The 23,714-nt window shown below is 41.9% G+C and overlaps 1 protein-coding gene across 21 annotated transcripts in view; it reads left to right on the top strand.

Annotated features, from left to right (window-relative positions):
• LOC113579187 (receptor tyrosine-protein kinase erbB-4) overlaps positions 1 to 23,714 on the top strand; it is a 165,432-nt gene that overhangs the window by 117,165 nt on the left and 24,553 nt on the right. For 19 of the 21 annotated variants that reach the window (XM_081700975.1, XM_081700987.1, XM_081700977.1 and 16 more), the window contains 7 exons: positions 2,653 to 2,746; positions 3,593 to 3,747; positions 5,950 to 5,994; positions 13,875 to 14,007; positions 16,456 to 16,578; positions 16,809 to 16,907; positions 18,704 to 18,892. In XM_081700975.1, coding sequence (XP_081557101.1) covers positions 2,653 to 2,746; positions 3,593 to 3,747; positions 5,950 to 5,994; positions 13,875 to 14,007; positions 16,456 to 16,578; positions 16,809 to 16,907; positions 18,704 to 18,892 — 838 coding nt within the window. The remainder of the gene's footprint in view (positions 1 to 2,652; positions 2,747 to 3,592; positions 3,748 to 5,949; positions 5,995 to 13,874; positions 14,008 to 16,455; positions 16,579 to 16,808; positions 16,908 to 18,703; positions 18,893 to 23,714) is intronic. The other 2 variants (XM_035534872.2, XM_027012944.3) reach the window with 1 other exon arrangement.

Genomic DNA, 23,714 nt, shown 5'->3' on the forward strand with positions numbered 1-23,714 from the left:
TGCCATCAAAGAGTAAGTACCTATAAGGGGCTTTTAAAAGTAGGAATAAAAATGGCCTCAAAGCAAAAAAGGCAAATTAAGCATGGTGTTGTGTACATGTATGTCATTGGCAGGGTGGTGTTATTATTTCCAAGTATGTCCAACTGTTCCTTCTTCTCAAGCAAGCATGTCAAATCAATGAGTCATAACAAATGTATCAATGAGTGATAACAAATGTATAGCACAGTGTTTACTTTTTGAAAGGCTGGTCAAAGTCATTCTTGCATCCTGTCAGTGCAAGAGTGAACATTTTAATCACCCTTCTGTGTACACATGCATCAGACATACGAGTTTAACTACTGCACTGTGGCTCACATTTTTTCTAGTATCACACACACAGTGTTGCCTTTTTTAATCACAGTATGTTGAGGTAAAAGTTGATAAACATTTTTACAGAGTGCAGCTCCTCAGTGTTAGTTTTAAAATGAAGGATCCGAACACTCTGGGGGTGGTAGAAGCACTCAAACATTGTTTGAACAAGTGATCTAGCTGTGGTGACAGTGTAATAACTTTGCAGACTTTAATTCACTCCATTTTGAAAGCTTGATGTAGCAGATAGAAATGTAAATTAGATTATCATTGCTGAAGGCAGCAGTACACTAGATATCAAAACATCCTATTACAGTACCATTGTCAAATTCAGTAATCTCTTTAGAACAAGCCATTCATTCAAAAATGTTTGTGAAGTCTAGGTGCTTGATTTTTTAAACCTGTAGCAATGGAACTGAATGAAGCACTTGAAATCAATGATTAAGAGGTGGGTCCCAATACTTTTGTCTATATAGTGTCTTTCCAGTCAGTTTAGAATCTGAATTTGCTATCATAATGTAATGTCTAGGTATTCCTGTCATGAATAGCATTGTCTGAACTCTAATACCAGACCTTTAAGATAAAAGATTGCAATACTCCTTCCTGACAAGTTTTAAGCCCAGTAGAGCGGCTCTTAGCTTAGCTACTATTGCCCAGGTGATAACAATAGTATCAGGCGTATCTATAGATACGTTTTCATTCCTCCTCATTAATTGAATTTAGTAGCTCCTTTCCTGCTAGGAGACAGACCATGTTCCTTCCTGAGATTTTAAGTGAGTACTTGAGTTTTTTTGTTCATTTTCTTAAACTTTCAATAGATCCTGTTTGATATTCCTGCTTCCCTTCCACTCTTCAACCACTTCAATCACAACTGTTAATCTGTTTAATAGTGAATCAGAGGTTGTATATGCTAGTATAACATGGTATAACCACGGTATAACCTGCTTAATGTTAGCTAGTCCCTATTAATTTGGAAATACTATTACTCATGTTAACGTTACTGCACCTGTAATTCTTTACTAGTGCCTAAACTGCCCTTGTATAAAATTGTAATATATCTGAATATTCTCTTTGCACACCATCTGGCGACTTTTTAAGTTGTTGGCATGATACATTTCATTCAAATGGTAAAATGTATACTCTTAGCATAGTGTTAATTGTTTGCATCTATTACCAATTAATACCTAATACCGACTCAATTTTCCAGCCATTTGTAAAAATGTAAACATAATTTTGTAAGCAGTTAATGACCTAATTAAGGACCTAGTTAATTGCTCTCTTGTGCGCAAAACAGATCTCTGTGCCAAATTTCACAGTCCTTGGTAGTGAACTCAAGACTTAAAGACCCTGATGTATGCAGAGACAAAGACAGGTATTGACAGCTCTTCCAGGTGGTTTCCCAGCAGGTTTAGCCTGTGGACTCCTCTCAGCTGTCAGGGAGTCACTGTGCTAGAGACTCAGAGCCAATTTCGTCGTCCTTGATTGGTCCACACTGGATACAGCCTTACTCTGGCACCACCTGCTCATCTTCACCCACACCTGTTCTTCGTCCATGGATTCATTAAGCCCTAAATACATCCGGCCTATTTTACCCAGGTTATGTGCAAAGCCTGGTTTAATATTAATATAATTTAATATAATTGCCATCGCGATGATGAGGTTCCTGTTTCTGATGGTGTTCGCTGGTTTTGTGTTTGGTTGGATGCTTGGTCAGTTGATGTTTTTCACATCAGTATTTGGTCTGTGTCTACTCGTGTTTGCCTATGCAATGCTTTGATTTATTTTGCCTCTTTTCACCCTGGTTCCTGGACCTAACCCCCTCCCTCTGCCTCCCAGTAGCGATCTGTCAGGCTTGACACAGACATGGCCAGGGACGGTCACTTGCCTCCTTCCCCCTATGTCTAAAGGAGTAAAGGCACTACCTGTCAGAGAATTACTCCATGGTAAATTATTCACACCCTCCCCCACCCTCAGCCGCATTATCTGGGGGCTGGTTACCATATTGACCCAGCTAAGGGCTTCACTTCATCAGTGCGGACCTTGTCCAACTCTGGAGTGCAGAGGCCAAGGAAAGAAAGCAAGAAAACAATAATAATGGGTTGAGGTTATTTCCGATCTGCTGACATTGCTAAAACTGAAATCCTTGATTGACATGATAAAATGCTTACTCATAAAAATGTCTGGGAAACAAAAATAGTTTTTTGTGTGTCAGAGATACTGGATGTTTTGCTACTGCCTCAACGTTTTGTGTGGGCATGGGTGTATTGGTGTTTGAATGGCTGGATGTGGGTGTGTGTGTTTCAGAGCGTTTCGGGAGTTTGCTAATGGCTCAGTGTGTGTAGAATGTGACAACCAGTGTGAGAAGGTTGGAGATAGAACATTGACCTGCCATGGTCCGGTAAGTTACTATATACATTCATTTACTCATGCATACATTCATTCTGTCTATCTGTCTAGCTGTCTGGCTGCCTGGCTGTCTGACTTCGGGCTGATTCTTAAAAACAGTACATCACTAATGCATATGGTTCACGTTCACTGCACAAAAGCCAAAATGCTGGCAGCTTGTCAAGAGCAAGCGTTACAAGCCATGACTTTAAGTCAGAAAATGGAGGATCGTTTTCTGCTTTCAAGTGGCCCATCTCATTATCAAAACCTCAAACCACAAAAAGTCGAAAGGCCACAAGGCAAAGGCTGAAAGCAGAGCTCTCTGAGGAATGGTGAGGGTCACGTGTCATCCTTGTTTTTCCAACCAGCTAATGCTTCTATTTGTGAGCTAATCCTCATTTAAATATTGTTCGCATCGACCCATGAGAGACACGTGAAGCTCTACTCCAGTCTTAGGTGATTCCCAAGAGCTCCCCAGACATGTTCCTACATGCACTGATTTGTGTACACATTTGTGTTGAATAACAGAAACATTGCTAAACCGGGGCTGAGGTGGACTAGCTGCTGCTTGCCTTTTTTTGTTTGTTTGTTTGTTTTTTTAAAACTTTGCAATTGACAAGTTGCTAATGTTTTTTTCATCTTATACCATGAGTGCATTTAGTACAGTACACCACTCATGGTTTGCTATGGAACTGTGTTTGTTGCTTTAGGCACTTAATAAAACTTTCATGCTTACCAGGCCTTCTTGTTTGATTCTATTATCCTTTCTTTCGCTCTCTCTCTCTCTCTCTCTCTCTCTCTCTCTCTCTCTCTCTCTCTCTCTTTCTCTCTCTCTCTCTATCTGCCTGCACCTCTCTAGGGTCCAGATCACTGCACAAAGTGTCTTCATTTGAAAGACGGGCCCAACTGTGTGGAGAAATGCCCCGATGGCCTGCAAGGAGCCAACAGCTTCATCTTCAAATACGCTGAGGCCAACAATGAGTGTCATCCCTGCCACCCCAACTGCACCCAGGGGTGAGTGTATATGTTTGTGTAACTACACTGTTTTTTGTTTTGTTTTGTTTTGGTTTTTTTTGGGGGGGGGGGGTGAGTGCTCTGAGTGATGTCATAACAAATGTTATCAACATAGCTCATCCATGTCATCCTCTTAAACTTCATTCATCGCTGGGTCAGGATCATCCTGTTCAGTTCTTCAATACATATGAACCTGAAGTGCTCTATTTTGACCACCAGAAACTCACCTCTGTTTCATGGAGACAGTCCAAGGATCAGTCCATCACAACAGAGGCAAGGGATTCTGCCCTCCTCACCATTTTTTTTTTATTTTCCCTCTCCTCTCTCTGCTACCAAAATCAAAGGCCCCATTCTCTCCATTCCATAGCATCACCATTCTCTTCATCTCCGTGTGACAGTCATTGCCCCAGGGTTACTGTCAGGCCTACCACTGATCTTCACTCCGCCTCTCTGTTATTCTGGAGCCGTGCAGTGTGAGAAGACGGCTCTCTCTCTCTCTCCCTCTCTCTGTGCGACATGCCAAACTTGTCTATCTCCGACCATGGGACTGATAACAGGCTTTTGAGATTAGCATCAGGTGAGTCTGACAGCAGGAATGCCATCTGAGGATGACTCCCTCCCCAGGCCCAGAGCACAGGAGTAACAGTGCAAAGCAGCTCACCACAGGACAAGTAGAATGTCGGTCACACCATATTAGTTTCACCTGCATTGATTAAACAAGGAAGACTGTTGCAGGAAGACACACTGTCACTTAGAAAACAAGCTTTCGACCCATGCAGCTGATTAACAAGGGCTTTATATAAGCACATTCCAGAAATAAAGGACTGCACAACATGACTTAAATTGTGAGCTAATTAGCAATTGGAGCCTGCTTGAGTCTGGCATTACTGAGAGGAGTCCAGCTGAGAATTAATTCCCTGCCACCATTTTTAATTTGCCCCACTCCGTTGCTCCTATTCCAGTGTATTTTGGACAAATAGCCTGAGCCAGGTCAGATAATGTAACTTGCGACTTGTCTAAGGGATGCATTTATGTTACACAGTTTACGAGTTTACACATTTGTTTTTTATGTTTTTCTTTTGTTGTCATTCTACTATATATATATATATATATATATATATATATATATATATATATATATATATATATATATATATAGATATAGATATAGATATATATATATATATATATATATATATATATATATATATATATATAGATATATAGATATAGATATAGATATAGATATAGATATAGATATAGATATAGATAGATATAGATATATATATTAGTTAGATGCACCCTCAGGAAATACTTTTCTTTCAGAAGTTTTGTTCCTCACCCTACATGTGCTCTGCATCTGTGAGAATGTCTTCAAGACAGAATATTTTCAAGGTTGCCTCATGAAGCTTGTTAAGAGAAGGCCAAGAGCATATGAAGCTGTCATCATAAAATAGAATACAATACAGTGAACAATCTACTATCTAAGATATTTGTTTATCACAGCATAATCACATATGTATTTTCATTGGTATGATACGTTTTTTTAACATGTAGAAATTAGTAAAAACAAGTGATCATTGAGCAATGGAGAAACATCGCCTGGTCAGATGAAACATTGGCGTGTCAGAAGTTGGCACAAGTAGCATGAATCCATGAGCCCTTCCAGGCAGGTGTCAACAGTTCTGGCTGGTGTAATGGTAATGGTGTGGGGAATGTTTGCTTGGCACACCCTAGGTCCTCTGATACCTGTGGATGGATGTTTGGACAGTAGAGCACACCTAAGAGTTGTGGGCGACCAAATTCATCCGTTCTTGGCAGCTGTTTGCCCAATGGCAGTACAATACACCAGGAATATGACAGTTTGCATTGCTTCCCTGGCCTTCACAGTCCACAGATCTTAATCCTATAGAGCATCTCTGGGATGAGGCAGAATAGGCTGCTCAGAGCATGTCAGCACCTCCATCTAATTTGCAGCAAGAGCGAAAACCTAACTTGCCCACATGGACAAATATTCCTGCAGAAAGATTTCAACACCTGTTGGAAACTATGCCATGATGAACTGCTGTAGATATGAAGACCAAAGTAGGTCTAATGTGCTAACAGAAGGATGCCTCTAATAATGTGCCCATTCAATGTATTGCAAAATAATTGTTACTTTAGACTTTGGAATATTATGGTAGTTTGTTGCATATGTTTCAGGTGTACCGGACCCCGTATCCAAGACTGCACTGGAACACTGGACAGGTAAGAGCCTGCATCCTTCTATGAGACACACTTCCTCCTAATTAATATGTGACATACTATGTGACACACTATGACAGGCAATGTAATTCCATTAAATCATTTAATATGTGTGGAATAATGTTCCAGCACATTGGAAAATAAGCATCATTTAAGTGCCATTCCATGGGAAAATGTACTAATTTATTGTAAGCAAAATAGATGTAGTACAAAAACTATTAAAAAATCTTTTCACACACATTAAGTTATCCTCAGAACCTTTATATGGATATGGCACTTTTTCTTACCATGCAGTAAACATGTATAATGTCTTCACTTAGAAATTCTGAATCTTCCATTGCACATCAATGCCTCTGGCCTTCACAGAATTTCATGTTTGTTTGGACTGGTGTAAGTCGATTGCCCAAGAAGTGTTTGCTCCCTCTCAGGGCCAACCCCCCGGTTCCGTTGCTGAGATGTCTACTTCATTTTTTTTCCTCTAAGAGTTTTTCCTGAAGTTGTAGAGCTGTACCTTTTTAAAAAGAATAGCTGTTTAAAAAGATCTTCTTATGAGGCTGATCTTTATTGGCTATCAAAAGAGGAATAAAATTGGGTGAGATTGATCTGGAATTGTCACATTGTTATTATTGAGCCTGTTATAGTGCAGGACATTTAAAAGCAGTAGAGTTGCAGTTACAGTGTAGTAAGCAACTGAAGTGTGGCATTTTTTGTTGTTGTTTTGTATTGGCTCTACACTTCAGAGTCAAAAGTGCAGAATTTCAAAGGTATTTGCATCTATTTTTATATTCAGATTTTGTCCATGTGAGGTAATCATGCAGTAATGGAACTGTTGTTTACTAGGTAGCTGTGTGTCATTGTATCTTGAATTTATACGAAAGACAGCTAACAAAGGGCTGAATTAATTCTAGATGTGACATTTGCATCTGGAGTCTGTTAGTATTGCCTTTAAACATGAGGCCCAGAAGCAGTAGAGCCGGCCTTCCATGATAGTTTGTCCAATAGTCCTCTGTAAGCATGTCTGATTGGGGGGAATTATTCTGAAATGGAGCAAAACTGCATCAACATCAGCTGTTTCGCACATGGACAAATTTACAAAGCACAATCATGTCCTTAGCAGTAGCAAACATGCCAGCAGGCTATGAAAGACCTTAAATCATGATGAAAACTGTGGAAAACATCATTAACACTATTTACAGGGTGCAAGCTCGGGAACAGAAAGGCCAGGTTGCAGATTGTAAAAAAAGGTTCAAGAAGTGAATGAAAAACCTGTAGAGTGCTACGGCATACGGAAGGATGAGTCAGCAATTAACTTGTAATAAAGCAAAGAATAAAGTATACCACCCAACTGGGAAACATGGTGGCACAGAGCTGATTCATTTTCTGGACTGATGATGTGACTGTTGATGAGACTATGTAGAGTTGCAATGGGATTGAAATGGTGCTGTAATGTTCCCAGTGTTTTCCACTGACCGTGAATCATTCAGTCAGAACACTCCTGAGCATGCATTTTTTTCTGAAAATTCTGAAAGTAAAACAGTCCTGAAAATACACAGTCCTGAAACAAGCAGGACCTGAAAATGGCTGCATTGCAGACATTAACGAATGTCACCAGGGAAGGTACCCAGCATCTGGTTTATGTCATAGCTGCATCTTTCTAGCAGTCTGTCACAGTATTGCCGCCTGCTGGCCGCTACCAGCATTTGGCGGCGCACCTGGACTTATGCTTATGTTGATATTGTGTTTCTTATCACATGTCTTGTTTATGTTTGTCCACTCCTCCCTCAGGTAGTGTGTGTTGTGCTTTACCACACCACCTGGGGGTTACATGACCGATGGCACTTGTTACGTTGGCTCGTTTGTTTTATTTTCGTTTTCATTTTCGTTCATTTCATTAAATACTTTGGTTGGAGACATTGCATTTGCTCTCTTTCTTCCCTTTTGTCTATGCATTCTTCACCCGTGACAGGATGGCATAGTGTGTGCCTTACACACTGTGCTTCCGCCGCCCTGTTTTGTATTGCTTGCTTTGTTGTTTGTCGTTTTCTGCATCTAGTTATTGTTTATTGCCATTCTTCCTCTTTTGGTTTGTGTCATGTGTAATGAATGTCTTTGCAAAACAGAGACTAGCCTTGGCATTCTGCCTCCTCGTCACGTCACACAGTCGTTACTTGAATATGAAACATAACCCATTTTATTTAACATTATGTGATTTTTCCCCATTACTTATGGTCCCTTGAAATGTGTGATAATGTACAAAAGGGGGCTTTGATTGCTCTATAGTTCACCCACTAGAGATGTAAACTAAAACAGACATTTTGCACTTTAAATTCATGGCCATTGATTCAATTCTGATCCAATGTACTGGACCGTAGAGCAAAACCAATGAAAATTGTCACTTTCCAATTGCTTACGGACTACACTAAAGTTTGTATCTAAAAGAGTCTTAAAAGCCTGTCTTAACACCAGGTCTGAGACTCAGCGAGAGAGCCAAGAGAAAATGTGTAGGGCATGAAATTGACATTGAGGACAGTGAAATAAAAACATATGAACACAAGGGCTACAGGTACGGTGAAGCATCAGCAGATGATTAGCAGGAACCTCAGAGAGCCCCTGAAGACATTCTAAAAAAAAAAGCCACTTTCTGAAAAGCAAACCTGAAAACCTAACATCGTGGACAAGGTTAGTTAGTGCTTGAAAAAGTGCTAAAAACATCAAGGGCTCTGAGAGCTTATATTTATGATAAAGCACATAGTTTGAAGAATACTTACAAACCAACTACAGCATTTAAAATGCATGCTCTGGTGTAAAGGCAAAAGCAGTAAGGCCTAGTCCCTTTGTCTTCATTTGAAATGAGTTATTTTTTGGCTTGGAAGCTGAACGAAGCTCTCTGCACCTACTCAGCACGGCTTGAAGAATAGCCCAGATGACTGATAGAAATTGTTTGTGAAATCTGATTGCTTTCCTGAGTACAAATGACAGCTTTGTGTCAACACAGAAGTCGACAGGGGAACTTTGCGCTTCCATCCAACAGCACTAAGTCATCAGAGTTCAGAGGAAGAGCCCAGTTGGAGGATCACACTTGATCTTTTTAGATCCAAAGAATACAGTTGTGTGGAGAGTGGAACTGATCGAAGCTCAGTATACGATAAATTGGAGTCAGCATGCATTCTGAGACTATAAAGTGGACTGGATGTGAATAGTGCAGGCTCTCTTAAAACATGGCAGATATAGCAGTAGTGAGAGTGATACAGCGAGACACCTCTGAACAGTATCTCACCTTGTTACGTATCAGTTGATTTTTGTGATTAATTATAGTTAATAATTAAGAAAGCCACACAGTTTGTTCTCACCCAGAAGCACGCTGGGATAGCAAAAGCAAATACACCATTTTTAGCCTTTATTAAGTTCAGCAACAGGTGATTTGCAGTTTGCAGGGAAGATTCCTGGGAGTCCAATTCATGATGGAGCTGAGCAAAGGATTTTTGAAAAGCTCTCTGTGGATGAGACCATTAGCGTAAATGAATATGATTTGGAACAGTGATTGTCACTAATGATCAGATAATTGAGGAATTAAACATTCTCTATAAACCGCTGGTGAAGAGAGCTTGTATTTGAATCATTACTGTTATGCATTCTTTTAGCTGGAGTGTATTTTAGGAGCAGTAAACAAAATGAGATGTTTAACACTAAGTGAGAACTACCAACCTTCATCTATACGTACTGGTTGTTAGTTCTCAGGTTCCTAATGACAAACCAGCCAACAAAGCATCTAAACTCTAACACATCTTGCAAAAACTTCTCATCCTGTATGCAAAACTCTCTACTTAAATCTAAACAATAAATGCATGCTGCAAACAGTATAACTTTAACAGTAACACACAGCAGTTCAACAGTAAACACACAAGCATTCATGAACCATTGACAGGTAAAACACTAACTGCATGTGTCGCAGATGCAGATCACAACCTGTAGTTAGTTGTGAAGTGCTATGGATGTTTCTTACCGATGTACTGTAATCCACCATGACTCACTACAATTACAGTAAAATCATCAGTACACACACAGAGATACTGTGACAAAGTGAAAGACATCTTAAATGTAACTACAGTCACTTTATTGGATTTCATACAAACAGTACTGTATTAAAAGTGTATACTTAAACACAAAATATCAACCAATCAAAAATACGTAAGATGATAGAAAATACAAGCCAAAGGTTTGTCCTTTGCTTTACTCTGCCTGATTGACCCTGTCCCTGATATCGAGCCACATATGTTCATCAACATTTGAAAGAATGTTGATTCCCTGGCAATGCAACGTGGGAAAACTCTAGGGACGTGTCTGATCCGACCCTGGCAGGCTGATGTTGTGATTGCCTGACATGCCTCAGTCATCACATCTGAAAGTAACATTTGGTCATAGGAATGGTGATCATATTCTCTCCATCTCTAGGCAGAAACGATTTTTGTCAGTAGGATTGAGTGGGGAATACAGAGGTAGAAATTCAACAGATGTGTGGATGAGCCCTAAATCAGTCCCTCACTGCAAGTTTCAAGTTTCAAGTTTGGTTTATTCGTCACATACATAGTCATACACAGTATAACTCGCAGTGAAATGGTCTGTCCAAACTTGAGGAAAAGAAAACAGGGGTGCATAGAGAAATATAGATATTCTATATATGTGAAATATATATATGCAAAGAGAAATATCTATTCTATGTATGTACAAAATATATTAATAATGTATGTACAATATATGTATATTATGATTATATACACAATGTACAATGTATATGGTTGTGTATATATGTACACAATCTACAGAATGTACAGATCCATTTTGTAGAATAACATATTTACAGTTGTTGTGTTACAAGGTAATTGAATATATATATATATATATATATATATATATATATATATATATATATATATATATATATATATATATATATATATATACACACACACACACACAACACACAGACACACACACACACACACACACACACACACACACAGTTATACAGTTATGTTACATGGTTTTGGTGGTCCCCACAGTTTATCACTTTCCCTGATTCAGGGCCCGAATGGCCTGTGGGAAGAAGCTCCTCTTCAGTCTCTCTGTCTTGGTCTTCAGGGAGCGAAAGTGCCTCCCTGACCTCAACAGAGAGAAGAGTCTATTGTTGGGATGGGTGGGGTCCTTCACAATCCTCTTGGCCTTGGTCTGGCACCGCTTGTAGTAGATGGTCTGCAGGTCAGGAAGTTCCATGTGAGTGATGCGCTCTGCTGAACGCACTACCCTTTGGAGTGCTTGTCTGTCCTGCTTGGTGCTATTCCCAAACCAGAATGTGATGTTCCCCGTGAGGATGCTCTTGATAGTGCAGGTATAGAAGTTCCGCAGTACCTTGGAGGGCAGTCTGAAGTCTCTTAGGCGTCTGAGGTGGTAAAGACGCTGACGAGCCTTCTTTGCCAGGAAGTTGGTATGGCGGGACCAGGACAGGTCCTGCGAGATGTGAACACCAAGGTACCTGAAACTATCTACTCTCTCCACCGTGGTTCCACTGATCCTCACAGGTTGGTAGTGCTGCTCCTGCTTCTTGCTGCACTCCACGATCAGCTCCTTTGTCTTACTGATGTTTAGGAGGAGATTATTTTCCTGGCACCAGTTTTCCAGGTGTTTAATCTCCTCCAGGTAGGCCCTCTCGTCGTTGTCTGAGATCAGACCCATGACAACGGTGTCGTCAGCAAACTTGACAATGATGGTGGAGCTGGAAGTGGCTGTGCAGTCATAGGTGTACAGTGAGTAGAGCAGGGGGCTTAGGACACAACCCTGAGGAGCTCCAGTGCTGAGGGTGAGGGTGGATGAGGCACAGTTGCCCACCCGTACTGATTGTGGTCTGTCTGTTAGGAAGTTGGAGATCCAGTCGCACAGGGATGTATGCAGTCCTAGATCCCCCAACTTAGTAGTGAGTAGGGAGGGGATGATAGTGTTAAATGCTGAACTGTAGTCGACAAACAGCATTTTAACATAATTTCCCCTCCCTTCTCCAGGTGAGTCAGTGTAGTGTGGAGCAGATGTGCAATTGCATCGTCAGTGGAGCGGTTGTGGCGGTATGCAAACTGCAGTGGGTCCATGGAGGCTGGCAGTGAAGATGTGATGAAGTCTCTGACTAGCTTTTCAAAGCACTTCATCACGACTGATGTGAGGGCAACAGGGCGGTAGTCATTGAGGTCGGAGGGTCGAGGTTTCTTTGGGACGGGGACGATGGTGGATCGCTTGAAGCTGGACGGGACGATACCGAGCGTCAGGGAGAGATTGAAGATGTCCGTGAATACCGGGGCTAGCTGATCTGCACAGGCTTTGAGGACCCTCCCGCAGATACCGTCTGGTCCCATCGCCTTCCTGGTATTCACCCTTTTAAACACTCTACTCACGTCACTCTCCGTGATGATGAGAGGGCGCTGTTCTATGGTGGGCCCTGCGCATGCGCCATTGGCTGCGCCGATAGTACCATTAGCACTAGCGCTGCTAGCAGTTAGTGCTGTTAGCATTAGCGCTGTTAACATTAGCGCCGCTAGATGTAGCCTCGAAGCGAGCGAAGAATGTATTCAGCTCATTCGCCAGAGACTCATCCACACTCATCAGTCCGGAGGGTGGGCTCCTGTATTCCGTGATCGTCCGTAGTCCCTGCCACAGGGATCTAGAGCCACTCTGCTGGAACTGTGTCTCTAGTTTCCTCCCGTAGCGCCGCTTCGCCTCTCTCACCGCCCTGCGCACTCCGTATGCTGCAGACTTGTACTCGTCCATGTTCCCGCTGATGATCCCCGCATTGTAGACAGCAGTGCGAGAGTTCAGAGCCTTGCGGATGGTTCTGTCCACCAGGGCTTCTGCAGATGTGTGATGACATAGAACACTGTCCCATATGACTACATAGCACTGGCTGATGACTTGAATCATAGGTTTGATTGGTTAGATTTACCAATCTAGAGTTAGATTTGCAGGCAATGGTTAAGCAATTGCAAATCAGGCCCAATTTGAGGAAATGTTTTGGGATTGGAAATTAGCAGCCTCAGTTATTGTGTTGTGATTTGCTTAATCAGACATTTTCATGTGATTTCTGTTACCAAATGATCAATATGTCTAATGTTTTGCAAAATGTCCATAAGGCATGAAGACTGATGTGCAAGCAATGAGAAAGTGCTCAGTGTTGTGCAAAAATATTTGTTATATTGCTCTGTGTATTTGGAATTGACAACATGCACCATCACCTTAGCAAACGCAGTTTACCATTTGAGAACAACTATCAATATTTTTACAAATTAATAGATCGGTTAGGATTTTAACACATTAACACATAGACTGTATTGAATTTGCCCATCCTTTCCACTAACAAACAGTAGATGAATGACTAATTTCACAACAATAGGCTTTACCTACTGGCATACTCAATACAGCTCGCTAACATTTGGGAAAGGCTCATGTGAACCTCAACAGTCGTCTAACATTGTCAATTTGTTCTACGTCTCATCACACTTCTTTTCTCACACATTAAAGACCAAAAGCATAGATACCCCCCATGAATAACTCCCACAAGCCCAATTCTATTTTCCTAAGTATTTGCTCCACATTTCAATATTCACATTATATTCACATTTCTGCTCCCTTGATGAAATGCAGTGAGATTCATTGAACTCAGTGATTTGCATTCGTCCTCTCTACTGTTCAAATGCAGAATAGAAATAAGGCATGTATTTCACTCATCATGGACGTAAAAGCTTTTTGAATAAGTGCTGATTGGAGCAGGTTTTCTTTTAAGGTTTTCTTTTTATGGCCTAAACTTCATTTGTTTTGTTGTCAATACCAATGGTGACCTGTTGCAGGACTCCACTGATTGCTGCCGGGGTCATCGGGGGCATGTTTGTAGCCGTCGTCGTGGCGCTCGGCTTTGCCGTCTACGTCCGGCGCAAGAGCATCAAGAAGAAGAGGGCATTGCGGCGCTTCCTGGAAACAGAGGTGAGGGGTAATGCACTAGGAAACGTTTGCTCGAGGTGAACAGTAAGAGTTGGAGTTGGAGAGGAGGAAAGTTTTGCTTCAGACCCTAAAGAACTGGGTGTTCCGTTAAACAAAATACACGACCTGCCAGTGCAGGTTTGAGTAATAATGTGCATGTGGAGCATCAGTGCTATAGACAGCCAGAGGAGACGACCTCATGTCCAGAAGCTGATGGACAGCTTGATACACTCAAGTACCGACATCTATTTAAACAAACCTCTGTGTGTGTGTGTGTGTGTGTGTGTGTGTGTGTGTGTGTGTGTGTGTGTGTGTGTGTGTGTGTGTGTGTGTGTGTGTGTGTGTGTGTGATTCATTGAGAGAGCAATTCTGTCCTGGGACTTGTGCCCAATCTCTCTCAAGTTTCCTTTCAAATGTGGCTCTCACTCACTTAAATGGAAATGGAAGCTCAAATAGAATACCAAATAAAAGCAAAAAGTTCACGTCTCTCCCTCTCCCTGCTGCCCCCCCCACCCCACCCCCTCTCTCTCTCTCGCTCTCTCTCTCTCTCTCTTTCTCTCTCTCTCCCTCGCTCTCTCTCTGTGAACTGAAGTGTGATGGGGTACATTGAACATTCCCCTAACTTCCTATTGTCACAGCAGAAGAACACTGACTAGTATGAACAACAACAGGACTAAAGAAAACCTGTTAAGGTCTGCCTTCTCGTTTCTGAAATTATTTTTATCAGTGCATGTGCTTCTATTTTGGTGTGCTGTCCCACATCCTTATTATATACAATGTAAATAATAGACCTGCACAAAATCTGACATTTTTACAGTGCTGCTCTATTTTATGAACATACAGTGTCTTTTTACAGTGCAATGTTGAGACTATGGTTCAGCACTAGACATGGACAGCTCCTGCAAACACTTCATGCTTAAGATTTCAGCACCAGGATGCCTGGTCAGCTCCCTGGTTTTGAAACGTGTGCTTCAAAAGGGCCCAAACACTTTACAATTGTCTTATGGGGTATTAATTAGCAAGTTGCATACACTCCATGACTTGTTCAGTAATTATTCTAATGCACTGATTCCAGAGTCAGACTCCATTAAGTCATGTTTAAATCACTTTTAGAGGCTCCAGTAAAGTGGCTGAGTACACTTAACTGGAACTTGTCACTGTAGCCTTTTATTGTTTTTTTTTCCTTCTTTTTCCACCTAAGGTTCCTGCTTCTTCCAGAAATGCCTGGTTGCATCTTGCTGTGCCAGGGAAAACACAGCATGTGTTAAAAAGCAGGCAGATGCTGGCAGGAATAACAGCACTGCCTGAACAGAGCAGTGTCGTGCTCGAGCTGGCCTTTCGCAAAGACAGCTCAAGGCAAAAACTTGGACAATCGCGCCACTGTGTGAGCTGCAGCGATAAACCAGTGTTTGGGTAGAACAATAGCAGTGTGTCCAAGTGGCTTGACACTTACACTTTGCACTTGCGTAGCTTGCATTTTGCCCTTCAGTTTACACTATGCATGTTTCTTTGTCTAGTTTACACTGCATGTTTCTTTGTTTGTCTGACCTATTTTAATTTCTGCTTAAGTCAACACCTCTTTGTTTCTGTATATTTTTGATAATATAACCAATGCCTGCCCCCCCCACCCATGCCTCTCTGTTTCTATGCCTTTATATGTCTCTCACCCCCTCCCTAATTATCTTTTCTTCCTATTGAGATCCCAGTCCTCATTGGTTTCAATTTGTCTTTCCTCTGTTAATCTCAGCATGTGAAGCTAAATCCGTACCTACATTCCCCAAAAGCAACACAAATGTCTGCCAAGGAAAGGCAGTTCTCGTAATGGACACAATGACCTCAAAACCACTTCCATTTCTATGTAATGAATCGGTTGGGCTGGGCAGAATTGAAGGATCAGCTCTGCTTGAGAGATTGATAGATGAAGCCATTTAATTCCTTCCTGTGTTTACCAGGGCGATCATGCTTGAACGAACAGTTCATTAGTGTATGTATAGTTTGTAAAGGTTTCAAAAGATTTGTTTTTTTGTTTTTTTTGTGTGTGTGTGTTTGTGTGTGTGTGTGTGTGTGTGTGTGTGTGTGTGTGTGTGTGTGTGTGTGTGTGTGTGTGTGAGGGTGGATGCAAGGGGAATCAGTTTGTTTGCTATTGCTGAACATCTGATCCTGGTATGAATATAGTTTGGCTGTAGTAAGTGTAATGCTATGTGTATGACAATGTATACCAGATTGTGGCTTTATTTGCAGAGCTTGGATTTGCCCTTTGGGTCTATAATAAAAAAAATAAAAAATAAAAAAACTGGCGTAGGATCAGCACCCTCTCTGCAGATGTGTGCTGTACATTGGTTTGTCCCTGCAATAACTGATCTTAGGTCATCTGTTGGTATATTGGTGTACAGGTCTATACTGTGCATGGGTTTGTCACTGAAAGAATGAGATCTGCTTTGTGTTGAGCAGCTGGTGGAGCCGCTGACACCCAGTGGAACAGCACCGAACCAGGCTCAGCTGCGCATACTGAAAGAGACCGAACTCAAGAGGGTCAAGATCCTGGGTACTGGAGCCTTCGGGACTGTTTACAAGGTAAAGGGGAGAGACACACAGAGAGAGAGAGAGAGAGAGAGAGAGAGAGAGAGAGAGAGAGAGAGAGAGAGAGAGAGAATGAGCATGAGTTTGTTTTCTGCGTGTTTGTGAGTGTGAGTGAGAGATAAGTGTTTATTATCACATAAAGGATGTATACTGTCAGTGCATATCCTCCGTTTGTACAAGGTTCACAGTTCTTATTGGTCATTATCTGTGTTGTGCACTCTCAGGGCATCTGGGTCCCAGAGGGTGAGCGTGTGAAGATCCCAGTGGCCATAAAGATCCTGAATGAAACAACAGGGCCAAAAGCCAACGTGGAGTTTATGGATGTGAGTGGAATTAATGCAGCCTTCATGCTTTCCATCAGCATGGCAGTTATTTCGATCAGTTAATGGCATGTCATGTTTTTCCTTTATCATGGTGAATGAAAAGTCCCATTTTTATTATCTTGTCACATAAAGCTCCACCAGCTCGGGGGCTCGGCACACTAAGTCCACCACAAATTCAACAACTATTCAGTGCTTAAGAGACAGAAAAAGAATTTAATTTTTAACTTCAATTTTCAATTTCAGTTTTCTACTCTCTTGACCTGCCAACAGGCCAGATCAGTGTGGCTTGCTGGTAAAAATGAATAAAATGTGAGGAGAAGTGAGGAGCTCCGGGTGAGTTTCATAACAGCATCGCACTTGCTAGTGCGAGCAGAGTCCTCCTCTGAGCCGCCAGGCACCGCTCAGCAGGCCATGAGGAGCTAGAAACGTGAGATGGTTGCTAATCGCTGATCTCACCTCATATCTGAGTGAGCACTATCTCACGCATCACAGAGGTCACCAACAGAACGTGTTTAGCAGAGAGGTGGGGGTCGGGCACGTCTGGCTGCCTTTGATTGGACTGAGGTGGGCTCACCGAGCAGACGGCCGAGCGGCCAAGTGCCCTCACGTGCCCAACCCCCCAGCAACCAACGCCCTGGCAACTGTAGGTGGGCAGGGCCTTTTTCAAATGGTAAGGATGAAAGAACTTACAATTATGACCAAGTACAACTTGAGCAACTGAGGGTCAAGTACCTTAACCACTGAACTACCACTGCTGATATCTAAACTGCTGATATTTAAATGTGTTCCCAGCTTATAAACTGTTTCTTGAACAGCACCCCATACCTAAGTACAGGAACACATCATATTGTGAGGCTTACCCCAGCACATGCATACGCCAAAAATAAATAGCCTTGTTCAATCTGACAGAGCTCTCTCTGACTCTTTCTCTCTCTGGGTGTCTAAAAGTGTGCTAATGAGTATGTTTTGTGTGTGTGTATGTGTGTGTGTGTGTGTGTGTGTGTTTGTGTATGTGTGTGTGTGTGTGTGTGTGTATGCATGCCCGCATGTGTGTGCATGTGTATGTGTGTGTATATAAGGTATATTTGGATCTATATGGATCATGCATGACGCACCATGTGTATTTGTGTACCCTGTGTATTCATGCACCATTTGTATTCTTGCACAATATGTATTCATGCACCATGTGTCCTAGTTATGTGTTGTAAATTCCCTATGCACTCATTCTCATGGACACATCCACCACATGTAAAAATTTACACACTCACATTGTTGGGGTCAGTCTCACTAATGGGGTCACCTCTACTGAGAAGCAGGAGAATGTCACAGACACGGACTCTCACACACTCTGTCTCTCTGTCTGTCTGTCTCTCTCTCTCTGTCTCTCTTTCTCTCTCTCTGTCTCTGTCTCACTATCTCTCTCTGTCTCCCTTTCCTCCTCCAGGGTTAATGTTAATGTTTTCTCTGGGATTTGAGAGGCCTTTTGTAGCTCCACCGTTGGCCGCCTCGCATGTCTTCCTCAGAGCACTAAAAGCTCCTTTGTTCTTCGGTCAGTCTATCCTTAAAGGGCAGCACATCCAGTTTTGCTCTTTCCTTGGCCCTTATCCTTTTCTCTTAAACCTGTGCTTTTCACTGTGGTAATGTGCGATGAGATTGGACTTGAGATCAAAACTTCCAAAACGTTCCAAACAGAGAGCCGAAACCAAACTGGCATGATTCGGTTTTATAAAAGATTATAATAAGACCCCTTAGCCACTGCTTAAAGTTACTTGGCTGACAGATGTCCTCCTGTCCAGCAGGAGGCGCTGATCATGGCCAGCGTGGAGCATCCTCACCTGGTGCGTCTGCTGGGCGTGTGCCTGAGCCCCACCGTCCAGCTGGTGACTCAACTGATGCCCCACAGTTGCCTGCTGCACTACGTGCACGAGCACAAGGACAACATCGGCTCGCAGATGCTGCTCAACTGGTGTGTGCAGATCGCCAAGGTGAGAGCGCCCCCTATTGGTTCACACACACACACCCTTTATTTTTTGCCCTTTCTCATCTCCACAAGTGTGCATCTGTATGCATCATTGTGTGTTTAGAAAATGCATGTGTGTATGCTTGTATAATTTATTAGGCTTCAATCATATTGCACTATACACATGTTTTCAAGTTGTCACTCACTACAGTGCTTGCTATCGGCCAATCAGACATGCTTGCCATATCATATGCCCAGACACTTCCTTGTCAAAATGTGGTTGCTGCACAGATTGTTCTCCAGGCTTTACTCATCTTTTTCCCCATCTGTCCAAGTCCATAAAATCTTGGAATTCTTAAGTGCCAAAAAGATGTGGCCCATCACAGCGGGAAGGGCCCACATGCAGAGCTGGTCAGGGGCCCCTTCAGTTAAGAGCTGTAACCATGAGCAGCTGGAAGCTGAGGTAGTTTACTAGCTCAGCAACTGTGCTCCTAGTTCAGCTGTGTGGACCGTCTGCGACAGGACACTGCAGAGCCCCCGTTAGCATCCTCAGGTGCTGAGATGGTGCTGTCCCTCCTCCCCCTCTGCCACATCGAGAGTTCAACAAGGCCATGAACCTGACCGCCCCTGCACCCGCCCTGCTCCACCCAATGTTTGCGCCGGCTGGTGCTTTCCCACGTTCCTTCCTCAAGAGTGTGCTTGCGCAACCCATGGGCAAATTAGGCACATTCAGGCAGAGCAGCAGGAAGGCGGGGTGGATGCTGGAGGGCAGGGGTGTCGGGTGTGGGGGGCATGGGCAGATGCTGGCGGGTGAGAATGGCCGAGTACAGCTTCGCGAATGTTGTGTTTCCAGTCCGCCTCCACACACGATTGTTGGTTATGCCATGAGACTTTGCTTATGACTTGCAAGGGGGAGTATGCTCAGAGCCCAGCTACACCAATTCTGCCAACCTTGTTTGGTTTTCTTTATCCTGATGTAGCCCTCATGTGTGTTGTGTCTCTCATGAGACAGGATGGGAGCAACTGGTGACACCAGCAGCCAAGTTAAGTCACCTCAAATGGTCTGAGGACTCCAACTGCCTTAATCTTTAGGGTTAAGTAACTGTGCATAAATTATTTCCTAAACTGACTATGAGCAACAGACATATTTACTGTTGTGTAAACATAAGTACATTAGGTGAATTGTATTAATTTCGTTTATTATTCTGAACTTAAATGTATTGAGTAATAGGCCTACTTGTAGTAAATCATTACAATTAAGTAGCTGTTAAGTAATGGCATTTAAGTTAGTGTCACCAAATGTGTCTAGTCCTGTTGCCACTCTGCAAATTATTACAGTAACTGAATAGCAACACTGTAAAGGTGTATGTATGTTTCTGCATTCTCCAGTTGGGATCCCTGAGGCTTGTGTCCAAAAAACAATTCAAATCAGCAAAAAAAAAAAAAAGAAAGTGTTTTTTGAAATGTGAACATTCTATCCAAGCTCTCTGAAGTAAGCAAGCTGTTCTGTTCATAACCAAGTAACCTAAGCACAAGCAGTTACCTTTTTTTTTCTCTTTGACCAGGAGGTTATGGTTAAGGTTAGGGAAAAGGTAGCAAAAGGCAAGACTTAATAAGCTTTAATCATCATTCCATCTATATGCAAGCACACAGTAAAATTCAGATAAAGCTCCTCCAGGACACAAAAGTACAAACAACAATAATACGAAATACAGGAACACGGCAACACCGACCATTACTGAAGTGAGTAACATAATGTAAGATGTAACATCTAAGTATTTATTAGACACAATTATAGCATATATGAACAAGCAGTCACTGAGGTAGCAGCAACTATAATAATAAAGTATTATAATGTAAGAATACAATATTTGTTAAATAGAATATGATATTTGTTAAATAGTGTATTTTGGATGCAAGAGTTAAGAATGTGAAATTCAGTGTAATGTTAAATACTGTATTCTGACATCAGGTGTTATTTAAATATGCAGAATAAGTCAGGGAGTAAGATGGTGTTACTTAAATATGCACGCAAGTATATGTGTGTGTTTGTGTGCATGTGTGCATGTGCGTGCATGTGTGTGTGTGCATTTGTGTGTGTACACATGAAGTAGTGTCAGATCAGTCTCTGACAGGTGAGGAGCTCATGGCTTGGGAGAAGCATCTGTTGCAATAACGGGCCATGTGGGCCCAAATGCTTATGTACCTTTTCAATGTTGGCAGGAGAGAGAACAGTTTGTATGAGGGATGTGTGGGATCATACGCAATCCTGGTGGCTTTGCAGATGTGATGTAAATATCAGTGTTGGGCTGTTTGCTCTTGGGTCTTGAGGTCCAAGATGGTGCAACTCCAAAACCAGGTAGTGAAGCAGGTGCTAAGGATGCTCTGTAGAATGTGGTGAGGATGATGGTGAGAAGATGAGCTTTCCTCAAGCTCTTCAGTAAGTAAAGTCACTGCTGGCCTTCCTTGACTATGGAGCTGGTGTTGAGGGTCCATCAGAGGTTCTCCACTAGGTGAACACCAAGGCACCTGACACTCATGACGATTTCCACAGGTTCTATCGATGATGAGCAGAGAGTGATCACTCTGTCCTTTCATGAAGTCGACAACCATCTCTTTTGTTTTGTTCACATTCAGAGGCGGGCTGTTGACTTTGCACCTGTCCGTAAGCTGCTGCACCTCCTCTTTGTACGCTAACTCATCGTCCCTGCCGACAAAACCCTCCGTGGTCGTGGCACCAGCAGATGTGAGGATGTGGTTTGAGCTGTGCTTTGCTGCAATGGTTCAGTGGACTGATCTCACAGTTCCATGAGCACAAAGTCTCAGGTGCCCCAAGCTGTCAATGCGCGTTTGGCATATTCCACCCTGTTATTGATTACTTCAGTGAACTTCCACAGTTGATTACTTCAGCAACCACTTATTTCTGTAATTAGAATCCATTTAACACACATTACAGGGACAATTATGCTTCAGCTGATTAGCAGGTTACAATCTCATTGTGACTTAATACACAAATGTCTGCCTAATTCCACTTGACTTTTTGAGGGTTCGCAGTGTAATAATCATGTTCCTCGCGTAACTGCAAAGAGTTTAAGAATTCTCAAGGTAATGTTGCTTAATAAATGCAATTTAATTAATTTCTAATAAATTCGTCCCAGTGTCAACCATCAGAGGATGGGTTGACTCCCCCTTCTGTGTCTTGTTTCCTGTCAAGGTTTCTTCCTCGGTGACAACAAGAAGGACAGTTCAAGGTCAAGACAGGTCAAGTGAGCCTTAGAGAGTGCTTTATTAGGAGAATTACTCAACTCAAAATAAAGCACCATGGCCCCAGTGAACAAAACAATACCAAACAATTCTAAGAAAAAAAAGGAAATCAGAATAAAAAAACAGTTTTCCTTAACAAGCTACAAAAAAACAAAAAAAAAAAACAAAAAAACATAACAGCAAACAGGAACATGTACCACATACAACAATATGGACAGGATTAAATAAACAGGCTAAAAAGGGATAAACAAGACACAGGTGAACACAGTAAGACAGGGGTGGAGAAAGTGAAACATAATACAGAACAAAAACAAAGCACAGACCACAAGGCAATGTTACTATGGGAACTTAGATTTCAGAGGGGTGAAACTATGACATACTTTTTTTTCTTGCCACTGTCACCTTTGTCTTACTCATTAGGGGCTTGAACCCTGATTTTCTTTAAAACAGATTTCTATAGTTTCTTTGTGACAATACCTGATATAAAAAGGTATATTCAAATGAAGTTGAATTGAATTCAATATATGTACTACTGTATAGAGATATATCCACTGCTTCTTTTATTAGGAACACATACCTAACACATACACTCAGTGGATATATTGGTCTTATAGGTGCCGGTGCGCCAGATACATTAAAATATACATTAACATAATCATATCCACTCTGTGGTCTGTTACCATGGGCAAGTTATCAGCCACTCTTGCTCTCATTCATCGCTGATTGTAATGTTTTTTAGGACATTAACACCTCTAATACAGTTGTTAGTGAGTCTGCAGACTGAGGTTTTGTAATGGTCATTTGAATCTTAACCTTAGAGTTCTTGGAGAGATCTCAGTTCACATTTCTACGAATATTTGCCATAGTGTTGATCACATCAAATAAATCATTTTCTTGATGTTTTCCTAAATTTGAGGACATTGCTAAGGAGGGACCAACAGGGAACACAGTATTAAGCTAGTGAGTGCATATGATCAGACACACATTAGTCACATTTTGTTATTAATTTTCTTTATTTAATTTTTATATTTCTCTATATTTCTTATTTGAAGATATGTTTTAATATTCCTTCTGAAAATCATGGCAGCAAAGATTTGGTTCTCAGGGTAGTAAGAGAACTGCTGGAACATGAAAACAGAGTGATTATAAAAGTGGAATAGTAGAAACACATCTTCCTGTGCCTTGCTGAGAGTGAGAGGCCTAAAGAAATGACTGAAAACCGCAGAACTGGTCGTGTTCTCTCTTCCCCTGTGGCTGTCTGTGTCTGTGTGTGTGTGTGTGTGTGTGTGCGTGTGTGTGTGTGTGTGAGAGAGAGAGAGAGCGAGCGAGAGAGAGTGAGAGAGAGAGAGAGAGAGAGAGAGAGAGAGAGAGAGAGAGATAGATTCTGTGCATAGATGCCCACAAAGGAAAGTGTCTCATGGAATGCTGAGCTAATGAGACATTTTTAAGTGGACTAAATAAATAGACTTAAAAACACCCCAGAAAAATATGTTCAAATAAAAAAAGTTTCCAGAACCTTCCCAGGTACCTAACTTGTATTAATACTTAGACAAGAGCTTGCCTAATACATTGAGATATCCCAT

This window comes from Electrophorus electricus, chromosome 18, assembly GCF_041902795.1.
Source record: "Electrophorus electricus isolate QZ-2024a chromosome 18, ASM4190279v1, whole genome shotgun sequence".
Lineage (NCBI taxonomy): Eukaryota > Metazoa > Chordata > Actinopteri > Gymnotiformes > Gymnotidae > Electrophorus > Electrophorus electricus.